At 41.8% G+C, this 19,990-nt stretch overlaps 2 protein-coding genes across 2 annotated transcripts; both read left to right on the top strand.

The window, feature by feature from the left end:
• The first annotated feature begins 6,358 nt into the window (after window positions 1–6,358).
• cbx8a (chromobox homolog 8a (Pc class homolog, Drosophila)) lies at window positions 6,359–8,832 on the top strand. The gene is made up of 5 exons (XM_030339070.1): window positions 6,359–6,623; window positions 6,775–6,818; window positions 7,210–7,275; window positions 7,365–7,431; window positions 7,802–8,832. Exons 1-5 carry the CDS (start codon window positions 6,555–6,557, stop codon window positions 8,648–8,650), a joined length of 1,095 nt encoding a protein of 364 aa, XP_030194930.1. The 5' UTR covers window positions 6,359–6,554; the 3' UTR covers window positions 8,651–8,832.
• A 561-nt stretch (window positions 8,833–9,393) lies between these two features.
• On the top strand, window positions 9,394–14,672 carry LOC115529930 (meteorin-like protein). Its single transcript, XM_030339080.1, has 4 exons — window positions 9,394–11,427; window positions 11,704–12,101; window positions 12,919–12,978; window positions 13,348–14,672. The coding sequence occupies exons 1-4, from the start codon at window positions 11,336–11,338 to the stop codon at window positions 13,695–13,697; spliced, it is 900 nt and encodes a 299-aa protein (XP_030194940.1). The 5' UTR covers window positions 9,394–11,335; the 3' UTR covers window positions 13,698–14,672.
• Window positions 14,673–19,990: the final 5,318 nt, after the last annotated feature.

Raw genomic sequence — 19,990 nt, 5'->3', positions numbered from 1 at the left:
TTTTTTACGAACAGATAGCCTAGTTAGGATCAGTAAATGTTTCATTTAGATGATCAACGTGTGTGTGTGTGTGTGTGTGTGTGTGTGTGTGTGTGTGTGTGTGTGTGTGTGTGTGTGTGTGTGTGTGTGTGTGTGTGTGTGTGTGTGTGTGTGTGTGTGTGTGTGTGTGTGTGTTTGCGTGTGCGTGTTCGTGCGTCTGGGCAACTTTTCCCAGGGGAGCTGCTTATCAAAGAATTATTGCCAACCTCACCTTGAAAATGAAGTTAATGAATGGGAAAATGTAAGTTAATGAATGCAGAGATATACAGGGCTAGACAAGAAAGTAAGAAAGAAAGACGAATAGCTTACATTTCCAATAAATAGGCCTACTCCAACGGTTTCTGAATATCTGTTATTGTCGGAGAGATTACTGGATAGTTATTTTTCTATCGACTGGTCTCTTGATGAAGCATATGTTGATAGATGATAGGATAGTTTTTCCGTAATGTAGCTCTATAGGTCCATACACCTATCTGGTGTTTTCTACCAAGATAAGTGAGGAAATACATTGCTTAGCCATAGGCCTATTCGTTGATTTGGCGTGATCGATTTATTGTCTTTCTTGCAGCCTCACATACAGGATCAGATCGCTGGAATGTTCTTCGTGGTTAACGTTTTAAAATCATTAATTGTAGGGTTATCTTTTTTGAGAAGTGAGGTCTAACACAAAACAGCTGATGACATCTACTGTATCTGTAGGAAAAATATGCTCCAACTACCGGGAAGATACGCTCGTACGTTTCACTTACGAATAGCTCAACGGTTGGTTGGATGGATCGCTTGCAGTCGGATTTGAATCAAAAAATGATACTGATTGTTAAACGTATCGCTATTGTCTGCCTTTTGGGTCCTGTGTCTAGTAGGCTACAGTCAAAGTCAGCGCCGAATGAGACAGCCATTTTCTCCTCCCGCTTCATCACCGAATGCGATGGGGCTTGAGGAAATGGGCGCGTTATCACATAACGCGGTAGATTTGGAATGAGCAGCCTACACGGCTGCTCAGTGCTCGCACAAGGTGTTTGAACACTCAAACACCTTAAAGAGTGAAGAACTATCCTAATAATCTCCACAAATCAAGTCAAAGGCCGAACCCCAGTGCGGCAAATTTTGCGCTAACAGCTAAACAACACCTTAAAAATTATAGGCCTAAAAATAGACAGTCAATGCAAGAGGTTTAGCATATGTAGGCCTTGGCGCTATATAGTCCTATTTCACTTTATATTTAAATAGACACTGAATGGACAGCTCACCTAACCAATGTAATTAATCAATTGGCCTGCTTTTCGTTACAGCTAAGATTTTCTTGTGGAAATGATAACCCAATTTAGTACAGCACAATTCTCTTGGATAGGTTTTAAACTATATATAGGCCCTAATTCTATAAAATAGCAGAATATAATATAACAATAAAGAAAGAACCGAACCGAACAGGACATAACAGCATATTGTTTTACATATAGCCTTTAGTGTCACCGTGAGGGAACTTCAGTCGACCCCTAATGTCATTGGCTCTAAAAACGATTTCTCAAAACGTAATAAGCATATAAGTAGGCTAACTAGAAACACAAATAGTTCCTTTTTTGTTTCGCGCAAGAGGACGAGGGTAAAGGCAGAAGAGATGGAAATTCAAAACGTAGCGCGAATAGCTTAATTATGACAATACAAGAACAAAGTGAGACAGACTGTCACATTCACAAATGCGTTCAGATGAGATTATATTGATATGTAGCCCAAATGGTTAACAACATGTAGGCCAACATCGATAAAGTGTATAGGCCTACATTTAACCAGGTAATGCCTTTTCAAACAAAATGTCTAATTTATGTAATGAAATGGGATTGGGTTGATGATGTAGGCTATAGGCCTATTGGCCTGCTAAATCAATGTGATCGAAAAAGTATAACCGCACTGCTCGGCACGTTTTTGATAAATTATAAGTATAAAGCAAACTCGTCACTACGTCCGGATAAATATTGGCCATAGGCTATATATTTAGTAGGATTTAAGTGCCTGGGAAACAGCCCGATTTCGTTGGGAATTTTAACAATATTGCTGCTCAGTGCTCGCACAAGCAATGGGCAAGCAGGCCTATTTGTAGTAGCCCGACAATGTGCACGTTGTGCCGTGCGCGATCATTTAGTTCACGTGCTGCGCCCCTTTAGTAGAATGTAGTGAAATATCTGAGGGCGCGCGGAGCTGCCTGCAGTTGCCCAGAGACACGCGAGCCAATAACAGAGAGGCTCGCCCTGCCTGGCGCCATCGCGAAGCTGCTCTCGGGCTTACAAAGCAAATTGTATAGCCGATAGACAACTAAAGCGATTACGAGCCATTTAGTATCTCTAGTATGATCACACATGACAGATATCTATGTGTAACATCAAGCTTTTTACTCCTAGCAACCAGGCGCGTCGTTAGCAATTGAAAACATCCGGGGCTTTAGCCCGGGGGGGAGCACCGTCCTGACTCCTGCTGCTACGGTATCTTAATTAATTAAATAATTAATTAATTAATTAATGTATCGATTAATTAATTAAGGGCGCCCCCAACACATAGGTCGCCTATGCCGAGCGCCAGGGCAAAAATAAGACATTAGAATAGCTATAGATATAGCCTGCGTGCACCTACCCGATGTCAAGAAGCCATCGCTGCTCCGACGGACCTTTCTCCCCCATTCAGGCAACGGCAAGTAAGTAGTGGTCTGCTTCATGTTTCATTTTTAAGTTATTACTTATTGTCAGTGTAGGTTTAATGTTACAGATAAAAACATGCTTTATATTTAGTCAGCATTTCAGAGTTCTAATGTTTTCCCGGAATATGCATTCCTAAACTGTTCCTAAACGCGTCAAGTTCTCTTTAAGATCGCATGAGATGATATGTGCTATCGCGCGACCTGTAACCAGGAAGTAAACACTCACTTGCATGAAATGATATGCGCTATCGCGCGACGTGTAACCAGGATGTAGATTTAAATAATGAAAAAATAATCTTCCCAGACTGTTTCTGTTACTTGCTTATGCTGTATGCACGTTGTTTTTATCTCCATATAAATCTGAACTGTACATGAATCTGTTAATGAAGTCTCATTTCGACTCCTTCCTCCACTTCACTATTCATGTTCTGTTGCTTGCCGTTAACTACAGCCGCCCTTCCTGGGTAACGCCACCACCAATCCCTGGTCATCCATTGAAGCCATCTCTCTCACTCTGCACAGTCACACTGTTGCCGCTTCATTCTCATTGTCTCATAAACTCATTATTATGGCTGCTGTGGATGCTTTAAAAAATAAACATTTTTCTCTTAGGTAAAATCAAACCAGTGGGATGTTAGATTGAAAACCTCCAAAGCAATGTATTAAAAATTGAAAGACAGTCCTATGTGAAGTTTCTTTTTTGGGGATTTTCAAAATGAGGTACCAGAATGGATTGTCAACCCACTGTTTGTCAACCCTCTCCGATTATTACTATGAGTAGTAGTATTGCATGCATACAGTACTCACATCAGCGCCACAGTAAGCCTATAGAGGCTGCAACCATTTGCTTCTCAGAAGATTGTAGTGTTTTAGAATGAACAACCACTAGAGAGACAAGACAAGACTAATTTTGATTGACAAGTTGGCTAGATTTATATATGTAGGCCTATTTATATTATTTTTTTATTTATAAGAATGAAAGAAATTGTGTAATGAAAGAATAAAACGATGCATTTTTGTATGAATAACATCTTGCTCCCGCGGCCAGTGCCAGCACCGGCATTGCAAGGGGAGGGATATTACGTACATTTGCAGGAGGCGGGATAAGTGTGGCCGCTGTCAATCAGGTTTGTTTTGGTTTGACGCAGACAGCATGGAGGCAGAACAGACCGCAGAAGTCAACGCGATCGTCTTCAATGTTGCTGCAACGATGCAGCATATATTCAGAAGAGCAGCCAGTACTTACGTGTATGAAAGCAGCTATATATATGTATATATATACATAATTTTTTTTTTTTTTTTTTTTTTTACGGCTGAGATCCGGGGCTGATCCCAAAAGATCCGGGGCTATAGCCCCGAATGCCCAGGTCTAACGACGCGCCTGCTAGCAACCCCGACAGGAAATGTCGATCTCGAGCTCTGACTGTATCAAAATGGAGGTTGATATTTCGGCTGCAACCACAACGCATCTTTTGTTCGTGGCACGCCCGCTGTTGACTACGTATTTATGCGTAGGCCCACGTAAATTATTAGAAATTTCGATATTTGGCAAAGTATACCAGTATAGACAATACTCTCCGGCATAGGCTATCATTGTCCGTTGAACTCTCATTTAAAACGTGATCAGATATAAAGCATTGCTACTTGCGTTCTAGTTGCCTAGAGCAACTAATTTCCATTCTTGCCTATTCTCTAGCCTATGTCATTTTATAAATGTATAGCGATACAATTAGGCTGCTTATCAATTTAGGACTGATGAATAGGCTACTAGGCCCATAGCATATCAATAACCGAACATGAACGGAAAAAAACTATAGGCCCTAATGTTTATTTACGATTAGGCTATAATCTGTTTTTGCATTATCAACTTTAATTATGATAATTCACGATGATGATGATAATAAACATAATTATTAATAATATTATCATCATCATTATAATTATTTTTATTATTTTTTCCATTATTATTATCGTTACTATTATCCTATAGGCAAATCATCTAGGCCTATACGACTCCGTTTTATAATAGGCCTATAGGCTAGTTCTTTATTTAATCTATTTTAGCCTACTACAAAAAACCTTTAGAGAGCAAACTACCAACGATCAATTTTGTCACTACGTTAGTTTAATAATCAGGCAATCAGCCGAACAATATTGGCCGAAGTCTAATTAAGGGCGATTATGGCAAGATACAGTAGGCCTAGCCTACAGGGGCAGACAACATGTTTCTTACATAGACAAAACTACAGAAGACTGTTACCTCTAGCCTACTACTAGGCATACTACTCATACCACTTCTAATTATATTGATAATAATAATATTAATGATTAACCATCAATGACCACATTACGAAAATCAAGAAATTGGTTATGTCGGAATACTATTTCGGTTCCGCAATACAAGAAATTCAAACGAGGAATATAGAGATGTTTCAGTTTCATTCATGACCTTAATAATAATAATAATGATAATAATAATGATAATAATAATACCAATAAGAATACTAGTAGGCTACTAATTATAGGTTACTACTACTATTATGCCTACATTATATATATATATATATATATATATATATATATATATATATATATATATATATATATATATATATATATATAATTCAATATTTCTTTATAATTATTAAACATAGGCTACTTTTTTAGTATTTTGAATTTCATTTTTCAGATTTCCTTAGGCTGGTGAAAGGACGAATTTCAGAGACGGGGAAAAAAATAATTCAAATGAAAGGTCATCAACACATTAAGCCGTTGAAACACAAATATATTAACATTTCAAATAAATAGACGGACTTATTAGATGTGAAGGGAAAGTTGTTCAAAGAGGTCAGTTTGGCAGGATCGACTTAACATCTAATTCGAATAAAAAGAACAGGTGTTGGTTGCTTATTCACGTTGCGCTCGGATTTCATACTAAATCGATGTCCATCTCCTAACCGAGAGATGGACATCTCGATGAATGCAATTGTTGAGCGGTTAACATTAAGGACAGACAACACACAGGCTATAGGCTATGTATATTCTGGACTTTGTCAATATTCCTAACCCCTGTATAAGGCTTTTCTCTCTGTCCATAGAACAGACTAGGTTTATTAAAGGTGCGTTATTATACGACTACGCTTAGCCTGTAATTGAAAAGCCATTCTACTCCTTGAGCTATTGGCCAATTTAATTAAACCTTCTAGTCTTTCTAAAGTCTACCTTTCTAACAACTGAAATAGGCCTACTAAAATAGTGGCGTGTATTCATGTGCCAATGTGATAATGTAAAAATAAATTAAAAAAAAGCCTTTACGAACAGATTTTCAATCAATGTGCTATACTATACTGCGCCAGCAACTTATTACAACAACCATGAACAGCCTTCTGGGAAACACTATTTTTTTCTGAATTTTCCAATTCAGACTATAGCCTTCTTACTTTCAATAAACACAGGCATTCTATCATCACCTTTGAGCTGGCTACGCATTTCTTTTTCTGCGAGGTTGACCACCGTATGTTTTAAAGGTGCTGCACTTTAAGGTTATTTCTCTCTGCTACAGACATTCCTGTACATGCGCCAGAGCCCAGCCGGACTCCTCCCCCCGCACAGCGACTTCATAGCACGTAGCAACAGCTGAGCCAATGTACTCACACACCAGGCTCGCTCCTACTGACTGCGGTGCCTGGCAACAGAAAAAGACGTGATGACGTCTCACACAGATTGCGTATTATGGGATGTGCGGAATTAAACATCGAAGAGCGGACACCAGAGAGAGGGGGATATTGCTGGAAAAATAAACAAGGGTTCACAAGGTCTAAAACCAATGGAGCTGTCTGCTGTTGGCGAAAGCGTGTTCGCCGCCGAGTCCATCACGAAACGGCGTATCAGACGGGTAAAACGCTATTCGCCTGCATATGCACTACGTCCACTACGTTCACACGGGCTTTTATTTCCTCTTTGTTGTGCAAGCAGTTGTTTGTGCAGCAGCAATGTCAGTGGATCGCGTGTGCATTTGAATAACCAGTCCACTGATCCTTTCGCAGGGTCGCTGGGAATATCTGGTGAAATGGAAGGGTTGGTCTCAAAAGTGAGTACAGGGCAGGCTACAGGCTACAGACAGCGGAGCTGCCTGGTCGATCCGACAACTGCAGCGTCTAGGACTGTAGCTTATTCTTTTTTACGTATAGTTGTTAATCCGCTTCGCTGTTTAACATTGCCTAGTGTTTAGACACGTGTGTTGTGTTGTGTGCGACGCCGTTGACGGTGGATGCTAGCTGTTTAGCCCATTTTGGATAGAGCCTCTATCAAATCCACACTAGCAATAGCAATCATGGCTAAGTTTACACGCACTACCGTGTCCGCTACGTTGTGGCATAATAACCATGGTGTTTGCTGCATGTCTGTGTAATGACGAGCTCAGCACGTCTCTGGCGGGGGGTTAATGGGTGATTGTGATGTGTGGTTATTGTTTTGAACAGGTACAGCACTTGGGAACCCGAGGAAAACATTCTGGACGCACGCCTCTTCGCAGCCTTCGAGGAGAGGTGAGGTTTGACAGCACCAGACTACTAGGCCGCTCGGGCGAATTCACATTTAATAACATGATTTATATAACGTATCCTCTCCTCATTAGGGAACGGGAAAGAGAACTATTTGGGCCAAAGAAGAGAGGCCCCAAACCGGAGAATTTTCTATTGAAGGTGAGTGGATGTTAATGACAGCCTTTGACAGCTCTTATAGCTAATTGCCCAAAACATGCCATAGGCTATATATCTAAGCCTATAACGGGAGCGATTCTTGCACTGAAATGTCTAGGCGTATTTGACGATGAGGTGCATAATTATGTTTTTTCGTTGTCATAAAGCGTTTTACTTTTAGACTTGATTTGGGAAGCGAACCAGTTTGAACCCTTTCACCAAAAGCATATTTGTCAACCTATTGCCGTTTTCCCTAACCGTTAAAGCGCTAACCAAAATTATATATGTTTCAGTCTTCAAACAATTAGGACTACATGTCTATTGCACTGTCGGACCAATGATTACATTAGCAGATTTCCTTTTTTGTCTCCAGGCTAAAGCCAAAATTAAGCCGTATGAATTCAGGAGAGAGCCGTACAGGGGGATTCAAGTGTCCTATCCCGTTCCAGAGCCAGTCATAACACCGCGAGCTCGCGAGGGTCTGAGGGCTGTCGTCCCCACAATATTTCCACCGAGCACCGTCAATAGAGGGGAGAGTGTAGGCCTACACCACACGCCGCACGAGCCAGAGAAGAGGTCCAGGCACCTCCAACCACTGCTTCCGTTCACAGGAGGGCCGGAATTGGCCCATGTCCCTAAAAAAAGAGGTCGTAAACCCAAGAAGAAGGTGCAGAGCGGCGAAGACCTCGAGGCGCCTGTAGAATCTGCCAAGCGGTGCAGGTTGGAGGAGCAGGGGTTCCACGGCCTGTCTATTCCGCCGAGAGATCTCAATCACCGCAGAAAGGCGCCCGATAACGGCCTTCTGCAGTTGACGAGGAAGTTTCAAGAAAAAACGACTATTACGCCGAGGTCAGCACTTGTGCAAAAACAAGCGGTAGGCCTCAATAGAGGATTATTAATCCCAGAGTTCGGAGATCAGCACAAGGCCAACCATGGAAGCCAGGGCGCTAGTGACTCAAGCAGGACACATTTTCCTCAGTCCAAAATGAAGCACTTGGTTAAAACGCGCAACCACCGGTCTCTGGAGTTTTCATTGGCCAGGGAAAGAAGTCCCGTCCCTGTTAAACCGCCGGAGTCTCGCGAGGGAAAATCCGTCGAACTTTGGGGTCCGTGGATCACCAAGTTCGACAACGTGATAGTGACAGACGTCACCACAAACCTATTGACAGTCACCATCAAAGAGAGCGCTACTGACAAAGGCTTTTTCAAAAATAGAAGATGAACTGTTTTGTTATCTGGGTCCACATGTAGTAGCCTAGGCCTAGTAGGCTCATAAACATTTATTTGAGAAGATATAAATTCTACTCTATCAATATATTTTTCTATGTAGCCTACCCTAACTTGTATAGCCTACACATTAAATATTTAATACCTTGCCTAATAAAAGGACAATTTGTATTCATTGAATGTAACGTGTGCTCTGTTTTTCATTTTCAAAATGTAGACTATTTATATGTGCCATATGCTGTTTTTCTAAAGGAAAATGCACAATATGGTGGCATAGTCCTGCACCGACACGGTGTACAACCGACATGGTGTAGGACTGCCTCAGGATTATGAAAAAATCTAATACATAGAATAGGATAAACATGTCTCCTAATCCACCCGATGTTCGGTCATTTTAAATCAATGCTATACGCTACGGTATTAGTTAAACATTGAATTGTTTCGTGTGTGCCAAATTAAGGCATGTGTTTTGCTATCCAAAAATGATAATGATTATAACAAATATTATATATCAATTATAACTGATTGTAAGGTACATTTTGGAGACGTAGACCTATTCTAAAAAACGTCGATCAATTTGGGGTCAATGAAACATGGCTTTCTCCAATTCATACTTTGACTAGAACTCGCGGCAGCTTTTTGCCTAATTTTGCAGGTCGGCCAATATAATTAAATGTATTGATCCCAGAATAAATAGAATGTTACCTGTTAATTTCGTTTTATTGAGGTGATATTCATTCTTAAACGTTTTAGGCATGTAAGTCACAGAGGACAAGCTGTCAGTCAAACAATGAAGGAGTCCTCATACACTATAAACCGAAAACCAGGAGCTATTTCTCTTGGAGAAAAAAATGTTGCGGACTAGTGATAAAAGAGGCAGTTGTGAATATATATATAAAAAATGCGGTATTTAGCCTAAACCTTCCCTTTGAGTCGATACTTTTAGGGTAAATGTTTTATCATAATATATTTAAATGGTTAAATCGAACTAGTGCGTTAGGGCCATATGGTAAGTGTTTCAACTCAAGTTTGGACCCATCAAACTCCCTTTATATTACTTTGTTCATTCTTTCTAAAACTGTGTAATGACCATGTCAAAAAATATCTGGCTCTGCAATCTTAACCTCCGCGAAGCAATAGTTTCCCCAGACAGGTAAAGAATCTCACCGAGTTCCTGGTTTATTTGATAAATATTTTCCCGCGTTCTTTGATGTTTTTACAGTTAATTATGCCTGAGGTCAACCAGGCATATAGGTCTTACTTCTTAACCTAGATGTTTAGGCCTATTGCACGGATTAAAATATTTTTATATTTTTACACAAGTCTATAGTTAGTTTTTTAATACAGTTGGCCTAAGTTTTGCAGGTGATTCATGGAGATAAACCAATGCAGTCTAGTCCAATGAAAGGTAGGGATGGTCTATAGCTGGCCTTTGATATTTTGTAGCCACACATCTGACTAGCTAATGGCCAAAGCAAATACGAACGATGTAAATATTGCTGTATGACAAGGATATGTTTAAATGTAGTACCTAAGCTCCGGTAGATAAGGGATAAGGGATTTATGTCGAGGGCCACTGAAGGACTGTTTCATTTCATGGACAAAGACTCCATTCATAGGCCCCCCTCGCGATGGGAAGAATGGTGGTGACACGTGATTCCACAGTTGAGCGACTATACGGAGGCGGCATAGTCAACGTTTTAAAATGCAAGCCATATCTCCTGGACTATTTATAGAGACGTGGCCAAGTAAGTTTAAGTTTGTGCCACATTAGCTGCACATTTGCCATGTTCAAGATGTATTATCCACCTGAGCAAACATCTGTCTGACTTCTCCTCGTGTGTGAGATAGCCTGCATAACTTCCACCTGAAAACTCGTAGAAACAGATTAATTTGCCCATGAGACCGCCAATATGGCCGGGGGCTGCTGCAAATTAATTTACAACATTAAATGTTTTTCCTGCCTTTCAACGAGACAAGAAATACAATGGGCACCACATCGTCGGGAACATCGTCACCACCAGAGGTCGCCACAAACCAAACAATGAATTGTATTGGAACATTTTAAATAAGAGGGTCAGTAGGCCTATTATATTTTGTAATAATATCTAATAGGCCTACTGAAAGATTAGTAGACCTATGCCTAGACGTGAGAGTTGACCCCCTGGTTTTATTTGCATCTGGCATCCACTTCTGCAAAACTGTTTTAAGAGAATATCATTTATAAACCAACATTTAATAATAAGATAAACATTTTGAGATGGGCCGTCCCGTTATAGGGCTATCTATTGCAGGCGCTCATGTAGAAGAACGTTTAGGCCTTATGTTAAATTAATCATTGTTGTGGTTTAAAAGTTATACACCCCTTTTTTGGTTTAACCATCAATCACTGGTGGACAGCCTCTTCTACAGACTAACCAATCACAAGCAAATTGCCTCCTAAAATCTCGTAGGGTCTGCCGTTCTGCACAATGAGTGGTAGGCTACGGACGGTAAAGAGGCCTTTCAAATAACACAAGAGAGAGGGGGAGAGGGTGTGCCTTATAGTCGAGTCCCACGACACCCACTATTCAGTCAGCTTCTGCTCGAGTTTCTACTTGTTGCAAACGAAGTTGTATTTCCCAAGTCATGTATTTAACCTTTCTTCGAGTCTATTTTGTAGTTATGTCTTTTGGTTGAGATGTCGTCAAGAGAGAGTAGGCCTATATTTACTTTAATACTGGGTCTTCATTTGTGGCATTTTGCCGCCGGTTCGTGCGATTGGTCTGGAAGGTAAGAATAAATTATTTCAAAAAATTGGTTATTAAGAAAAAGTATGATTATTTTGCTTCCAAAAAGCAAATCATTGCTTTGGCAAGACAAAGGCTTATGTGCATGGATTGCATAGGTCTGTGCAACGATTAGGGGATTGTCCTAATTGAATATCCGTTAAAACATTCATGCTATGGGTTTGTCATTCAAATTCCATACTCTGTTAAAGGATAGGCCTAGAAATAAACCTGATCTCAAATAGACCCATAACACTTAGGCGCTTTCTGCGTTTCCTAGCGATCTGACCCGAGATAACGACTCCAGAACCGTGCTTCAAGTTCGGTTGCGCTGCACCGAGGGCTCCGTGGCTTGGGTTTACCCGGGCCAGGCCCTACGGGTGGTTCTGGAGCCCAACCTATCCTACGCCAACCACACCACCGTCTGCATCAAACCCTTTCGGGGTTTTCGCCAAGCAAGCGTGTACGTCGAGCGTGCCGGAGTGCTGGAGCTGCTGATCACGGACGCAGGACGCCCGGAGCAGGTGTTCTGTTATCGGGCAGATGGATCGCAGCAACCCGCCATATACATCCAGGTCCATCCGCAGAGGAACCTCAGGCGACGCACGGAAGGCTTCAGATACGAGCTGATCTGGAATAAGAATATGTCTCCGATCCTAAGCCAGAATGCGAAGCAAAGTAAGTAAACCCTACATGGATTTTTTTGTGTCATTTAAAAAATAGCCCCAAAAAGAATATTTTTTGGAACAATCCTCATTTCTTAAATAATCATTCCGTTGTTAAGATGACAGAATAATTATCTTCACAATTGAATGAAACATTGCGAGAAGTTAATATTTTTTTAATGATTTCTGTGGTGTACAGAAACCATTAAAACTGATCCGTAGATCTTCTGATCCAATCTCGGTTAAACTTCAGCAGATAATGGCCGACCTTGTTAGGAGTCATCACCATGACTTCACGCAGAGCAGACTATTTGAATATGGTGATCAGGGACCAGAGTTCCCATGCTTGCAAAGACCACTGCCCATTGCCAAACCACAGAGGCCCTCAATGGCAAATATTTAACAGATTCTCCAAATTCCCCATCATTGTTTATGCGTGCTGGCATTTAAGCTCTCTTGCATGTCTCTGCTCAGTGATTACAGCCAGATGCCCTCTTCCACTTAGTTTTCCGTCTGTCTGGTCGATTCTCGGCATTGACAGAGTGACAGGGTAGAATATGACTAATTGACCTTCACATTCTCCACTCTCGCTATCCAATTATTTTCATGCTAGACTGTTCGTAGAGCAGTGAGCAGGACAAACTCATTCCTTCGTGTCTGACCCTTGGTTGCTTTCCACATTTCCACATTTGCAGATGAAGGAGACACAGGTATTTGAGTGAGCTGGAGTCCTCTCACTGTCTGTGTGACGATCGGTCTGCTATAGATTTGATAATGTTGTACCAAACCCTGTTTGTTTTATCTTGTTGATTATTTTCCGCCTCCAACAGACTCATGCCAGCCTTGCAATGACACAGAGCTCTTAATGGCCATCTGCAACGGTGACTTTGGTGGGTATATATTCAACCAAGACACAATACTTCACCCTATCTATCTTCAATATCCATAGTCCTCCGATATAAGCACTAATGCAACCTTATTTTCTTCCTTTTAAATGCATGATGGGAGTTGCGGTTACATACACACACATCAATTCAAACCCCAGAATTTGTTGGGGGTTTGAACACCTTTAAATGCTGATTAATACCCCTTTAAGACTATCAATGAGCTATCCAAAACATAACTTAATATAAATAAGCAGTTAGTTACAATAAGATACTCAGTGGGTAGTATGGATCCCGCGTAAGTTGTATGGCTCCCTTGTTTGTTGTCTTTTAGAAGTGAATGTTTATGCGCCTCTGTTCTTTGGTTCTTTCCAGTGATTCGGGGCTTCATCAAAAGTGTGTCCCATGACCCGGAGCGGCAGACGTCATCGGTGGAGGTGTCAGGGGGAAGAGTCTACAGGCAGCGTAGTGGCGTCTTTATTCAGGAAGCGGTCGCCCCCACCGTCGTGGGGGGATCCACATCCCCTGGCGCCACCTGGTGTGGGCGGGTCCGCGTGCCACTGCAGTGCCATGTGAAGACGGGTGCAGGAGAGTTCTTGTTCACGGGATCGGAACACTTTGGGGAAGCCTGGTTGGGCTGTGCGCCGCGGTACAACGACTTCCTGTCCCTGTATCGGGCGGCCTGGGAGGCACGGCGACATTTCTGTGACTTCCCGTTGGACTGAGTTTGGTTGTTAAGGTGGTTGTCTGCATCTGGGCGCTTTAGTTTCTGTTTAAGTCGAAACAATCAACCAGTATTTACTGGTTAAGGCGTTCAAATGGAAATACACTAGATCTCAGACAGAGGAATGGGTGGGGTGGACTTTTGTTTTTATTATTAAACAACTCCATAATGGTTCTTTCTTTGGATTAAGGGTGGAGCGGGGGTAGGGGGGGGGGGGGGGATTCTTGAGGTTGTTTCCATGGTAACGGTCACCATTATAGTGTCAGGGTTGCCGTGGTGTTGTCCTCACTGGCAGAGATTAAGCAGTCGGAGGCTCCACTGAGGACTCGTTACAGAGACATGACACTTGGCCCAGCTGAACTTAAATCTGTGTTTGTCCTGGAAAAACTAACTGCCAGTGTCTCTAAACTCAGAACTCTGAAAGGCTGGATTTAAGCGTGCCAATGATTTAAACTTCAATATAAGTTTCTAAGTTGTTATTTCTTATTTTCACTGGGGCTTTTTTCAGCTGTGATTCTAATTCTGTATATTTATGTCAGTTTGGATTTATATTGTGGTAATTGTATGATGTCTGATGTCAGTGCTGCTACAGGGGAGGAATAATGTTTACATTGTAGGATTGTCAAAGTTTGTAATACAAAGACATTGCGTTGGTTTCTGTAGAGTGATGATGATGATTTTGTCCAGGGATGAAAAAAATGACAAGAGCCCTTGCCATGGATCGTCACAATGATATAAACATAGGCACATTCAACCAAAAAGTCATGGATTGTTTTTTCTACTTTAAAAATAATATTATATATTCTGCGTCCTAAAGATTGTGTCCTTAAGACACATTTTGGTATTGGTTCAATTAATTATTTCTGCTGATTAGCTAAACAGTATACCAGCTCATCAATTTTAAAATGGTTGATTCAAGGATTTATATGTTATCAGTCCCAATGCAGAAATTCATTAAAGACCATTGAAAATCTAATTTCATTCATCTTTTTTTTCTTTTTTTACCGAAGCAAGAAATCCAGCCGTTCAATTAATGTGTAATTGAGTGTTTAGAATTGAAGACGAGCTCATGAACAGTGGATAAAAATCTGACTTTCATGAGACTCGACCCCCGCCCGCCCCCTCGCCAGTCAATCCCCTAGGAACTGAATGCCTTGTGTGGCTGCTCCCCCCCTACACACACACACACACACACACACACACACACACACACACACACACACACACACACACACACACACACACACACAGCTCTATATAATAGTTTATAATCGCTGCTTTATGAAGACAATGAGCTTCCGGAACAGAAGCAAACTAGACAGCCCTTCTCTGTATCTTACTCCTCCCAAGCAGGCCATGTAATAACAATATCGATGACATCATTTATTTACGTGATGTGCCTATAATCAGCAGAGACCATAGCACTAAGTAAACTGAACCAAACTCTTTTCTTCTGGGGTTGTGTGGCTCAGAATCACAACCAAAATGTAATTTGAATAGTTGAATAGACAGATGCGGGGCCCCACCTTAAAAGTCCAGGGTCCCTCCCCTTTGCCCTCCCCCAGAAGAAAGGAACAATTAAAGGATGCTTAAAGCCACTGCTTTCTTAGCCCCTGCTAACTCTTCTCCTTGGCTGAGCAGCTCTCACAAATTGGAGTGTTGAACTTTTTATTGGAGCTAAATGGCCGCCAATGAAAGTGTTAATGTCTTGGCGGTGTATGGGGCCCCCAACAATGGGCCCTGCGGTGACAAGGCCTCAAGCAGACATAATGACCATTGTCACAGCTGCTGTCATCTCCAAACCATCAGGGGTCATGGACCCGACGAGCCGGAGCTCCCATCAAGGCTCAGCAGTCATACCATTCCCCCTATTCGTCTGTCTGTCTCTCTCTCGCTCTCTCTCTTTCTATCCATAATCATTATCTCTTGCTTCTCAACATATTCCTGCTGTTGTTTATTTTCTTAATTTATTTTCCCTCCAGGGTTAATTAAGTTATCTTGGCTCTTATATATTTTGTTGTCAAATTCTACATATACTATATATTATGCACAATAAACACATTTCTCTTTTCAAGTTTTAGAGGTATATCAGAAATGTATGCAAGTCTCACGTTTCATCCCATCCCAGTTCTCTCTTTTCTAATAAAGGATAAGAAAGTGATAAAATAGACATCACTAAAGGGAAACAGATGAAAACACTGCTGTTGGGGAAGGGAAACCAATCAACAAAATTATCCTGAACAATTCCAACCGATATCCGGCCACATGCATTGAAAGACATAAACTGAATGGATGAACTAAATTAAATCCTTTCTCAGGATCAATCCCGCCCTCGGTAGAGGAGGGTGTAATTTTATTCTATATTATTCTATATTATACTGGAAAGCTCTTCAAAGCCTCCAAGCTACTCTCTATAGTCTGGGAACGCAGCCGGCTCTTATGGGGAATCTGCTCCGCCAGCATTCAACTTGGAGCCCCCTTGGACGGCACACTAGCAGGAGTCCAACCCGGTCTCTGAGAGGGGCCGGGGGGTAATTGGTTTATCCCAGTGCCTGGGCCTGCTTCTCCATGTGGGCCACTGCTGTGTGGAGGTCTGGGGGTACAATATACAAACAGCATGATGCCCTCTGGGACTGCCTGGGCATTCTCAGCCTTTATGAATGTGGACCCAGACTGGGTTAGCAGCAGGGGCACACCGCCTGGAGACTCAGGAGCAGAGGCTTCATTGGTTGAAAGGAAACACCATTTGGGGCCTTTTCTCCGGGGAACTTGGGTTTGTGTTGTTGAATATCGGTTGCATGGTGATTCGATTTGCCGAGCGACGAGGGATTTTAACTTTGAAACCTTTTTCTTTTTTGAAACCGTCTTTTATTCATACGACAAGACAAATACGTTTGTTTGCACTTCTTTTGCTGACAATAAATCCACCTACACGTCATGATGTCATCACTTCATAATAATGCATGTTTCTCTGTCTCCCAGCAGAAGCCTGATCACAAAAGACTGCATTTGCAACAAGCAACACGCATACAGATTCACACACTCAGACACACACATTCAGACACACACACACACACACACACACACACACACACACACGCACGCACACACGCACGCACGCACGCACGCACACACACACACACACACACACACACACACATACACACACACACACACACACACACACACACACACACACACGTACGCACACACACACACACACACACACACACACACATTGTATTGTACAGTCTCTGAAAACTGTAAACAACAGATATTTGCATGAAAACGTTATGTCATATATTATTTAACACCTAGACCCATATATGCTCTATTATCTTTTTAGAATATATATTTATCATCGCTCATTCAATGTACATAGTGCTATACATATGTGATAATGTGCAGAGGCGATGTTCTCATGATGGTGTGCTGTGCTTTAACCTACGGGACCAAGGGGGTGGCGACCACCCCCCTCCGAAGAGACCAACACCCAGTGGTACGACCAGTAGTCGCTTACCAGAGCTGGGACAAAGGCTCTCGCCACGTTCAGACAGGTACCCGATACACCGCCGCTGAACATACAATCATAGAGTCAAACAATAATAGCAATACAAAAATAAAAGAAGAATACTAATAAGACGTTTGCGAAATTTAGTGTGTACCACTAAGGCCCAGCCTGCGTTGGAGAGAGGCCGCGGTTCTGAAAGGCAACTTCAAACAAATGCGTCCAATTTAAACTTTTCAGATATAGACTTGAAATTTGGCATTGGTATACTATGGAATCTACTCTTAGTAGCCATATTTGACCGCCTAGGCTACAGGGTTTTGACGTAACGTTGTACCTGTTTAAAATCGGAGATATGTATATATTTCACTTTAAAATGTGTATCTCTGCCGTCTTTGGCCGTACTGCTATGAATTTATCACCATATTGTCCCACAGTCACCTGGTACAGGTGTGCCAAGTTTGCAGCTTTTACCACCTCCAGCACCAAATCAGTTTGAGTCTTGACGTTTGGAGTTGTGGTCCTTGCATCCTATCCAAATGTTCTGACCATATGGGTTGTGACTTGAAGGTTTTTTAACATCACGAATGGTGCATGTGTGCTTACATGTTTCACACATATTGCACCTTCCTACTGGTAATGACAGCCTGTTGAATTCATAAACTTCCAGGCCTTATTAAAGTGCCACCCATGGCTTAATATGGCACATCCTTTGATTCCATTACTCATTTTACAAGTTAAAGGAGAAATCTGGTGTAAAATGGATCTGGGATATGTTTAGTATGATAACGAGTTGGAATGTTCGTTTGGGAGAAAAAAAGCGCGTATAGACGCATTCTTGAATTGGCTGTTTTTAGCCGATTCTACCAAAACTTGGAACGATGGGGGCATGTGTTATGGTAAAAACGAAATCGTTATTTTTTAACCACTTAAAAGGCTAGAAGTAGCCCGACAATTCTTTGGTAGTATAATAAGGGTCTTTGTTTAATAAAAAGAATGTTTCAATAAGTAGATTGGCAAACACAGAGCTTGTGCCATCCGTCATCAACACGCAAGCTCTGTGCTGAAAAAACAACACAACGTCAACACAGGACGTCCTCGTACCCGGAGTAGTGATGGCGACCAGGCAGGTCATGGCCTCTCCCCGAACAGGGCACCCACTAGCTGCTCCTCAGACTGCAGCAGGGTGAAAGCGCGCCCTAGGCCTTGCCATAGTTCTCCGCCGAGGTCATCGCCTCCGAAGCCAATGTAAGCCAATCAGTGACACCATGTGAAGAGGTCATTGAGAAGTCACAGAGATCAAATCATAAAGAACAACGGGTATATACATCGTTAACTACTCATTCATTGGGTGATTAGAAGTAAAGATGGAGAAGATAATACGGAATACTCTTTAACCCTAAACCCTAAAACGTTTATGGTTTGTAAACATGATGTGGCCGGAGCCATCCAAGACCTCCCCTTTGCTATGAAGCCCCTGGGACCCCTGGCTGAGCAGGTAGGGCGCCACCATGCACATCTCCACTGCCAGGGTAAAGGGGGGGGGGGGGGTGAAATGAGGGCCACTGACGGGAGAGAGAGTGCAAGGGAGGAGGAGAGAGAGAGAGAGAGAGAGAGAGAGAGAGAGAGAGAGAGAGAGAGAGAGAGAGAGAGAGAGAGAGAGAGAGAGAGAGAGAGAGAGAGAGAGAGAGAGAGAGAAATGGGGGGGGGGGGTAAGAGAAATTGTTATTCCTAATTTATTTTTATAATCAAAGTAATAATTGCAATAACTAAATAAAGACAATAGTATTATTATTTTTCTTATGTGTGAATTTAACTACTAAAGTCAGACAGTGACTCATGAAACCACGTTTTAGAGTAGGCCTATGTTATAATTTCTGCCTGAAGATTGACAGCTTGTAAATGCTCAACGACTGAGAGAAAAAAAAACGGAACCTCTGAAACAATGCAACAAAATCATTTAATCAGCTAATAACCTTAGTAGCCTATAGGAAAAAAGAGCTTGACTTAATAAAACCACAACATAAACCTTGCACCGCCATTCCGCGTGCTTATTTAAGTTACCGGTCAGTATCCCTTGGATTTCATCCATCTCTAACTTCTTCTCCTCCGCAATTGTAGACACAGAGTCTGGGAGAGCGAGATAGAGAGACAAAAGGGGATGAAGCCCATATAAGTATATGTGTCCAAATATCCTTGCTTCTGGGTTCCGTCACCTGACCTTTTCAGAATTCAAGGGTTTAAACTCACCAGATAAGGGTAGGTCAGGTTGGTTATGTGACCCGCAGGTCATCAGTTTTGTAAAAAAAAAGGGAGCAAAAATAGATGTAGGCCTAACAAACAGACAGACACCCCTGAACTTTACAGAGAGAGTTCAATCCATACAAGGATTACGGATTCAGAAATGGGATCACAATGGGCTGCTTCTGCTGATTATTGCTTCTTTGATTTTCCGACTTAGCTGAAAAAAATAAAATTAGCCAAAAAGATTTGCCTTTGAATAGCAATTATGGAGAACAAAAACCGAAGGTAAATTAAGTGATAGATATCAATGTACGATTGTGAAGCAAACAGCCACTAAGATGCTTTTAGATCCGGATCTTGCATACAAATATCCTGTGGAATATGATACCAATGTTTTGTGTCTGTCTTAATGTTTGCATAAGGAGTTCGACTTATCTTTCCATAGAGATAGAGCTTTATATATGTGTTCACGGGTGATAGTTAGAAAGATGCAATATAGGAAATGATTGACTAATCATTAATGCAGCCTAGCCTAGTAGGCC

The sequence above is a fragment of the Gadus morhua genome, chromosome 2 (assembly GCF_902167405.1).
Source record: "Gadus morhua chromosome 2, gadMor3.0, whole genome shotgun sequence".
NCBI classification, from domain to species: Eukaryota; Metazoa; Chordata; class Actinopteri; order Gadiformes; family Gadidae; genus Gadus; species Gadus morhua.
The sequence above is the reverse complement of the archived record's forward strand: the minus strand, read 5'-3'. Positions and strand labels throughout refer to the sequence as shown.

Excerpts from the sequence above, each read along its gene's own strand:
- cbx8a (XM_030339070.1), top strand. The coding sequence starts at position 6,555 with ATGGAGCTGTCTGCTGTTGGCGAAAGCGTGTTCGCCGCCGAGTCCATC. Across the intron at positions 6,624-6,774 it reads CGAAACGGCGTATCAGACGG|GGTCGCTGGGAATATCTGGT; the intron begins GTAAAACGCTAT and ends ATCCTTTCGCAG. Across the intron at positions 7,276-7,364 it reads TTCGCAGCCTTCGAGGAGAG|GGAACGGGAAAGAGAACTAT; the intron begins GTGAGGTTTGAC and ends TCTCCTCATTAG.
- LOC115529930 (XM_030339080.1), top strand. The coding sequence starts at position 11,336 with ATGTCGTCAAGAGAGAGTAGGCCTATATTTACTTTAATACTGGGTCTT. Across the intron at positions 11,428-11,703 it reads TCGTGCGATTGGTCTGGAAG|CGATCTGACCCGAGATAACG; the intron begins GTAAGAATAAAT and ends TGCGTTTCCTAG. Across the intron at positions 12,979-13,347 it reads CATCTGCAACGGTGACTTTG|TGATTCGGGGCTTCATCAAA; the intron begins GTGGGTATATAT and ends GGTTCTTTCCAG.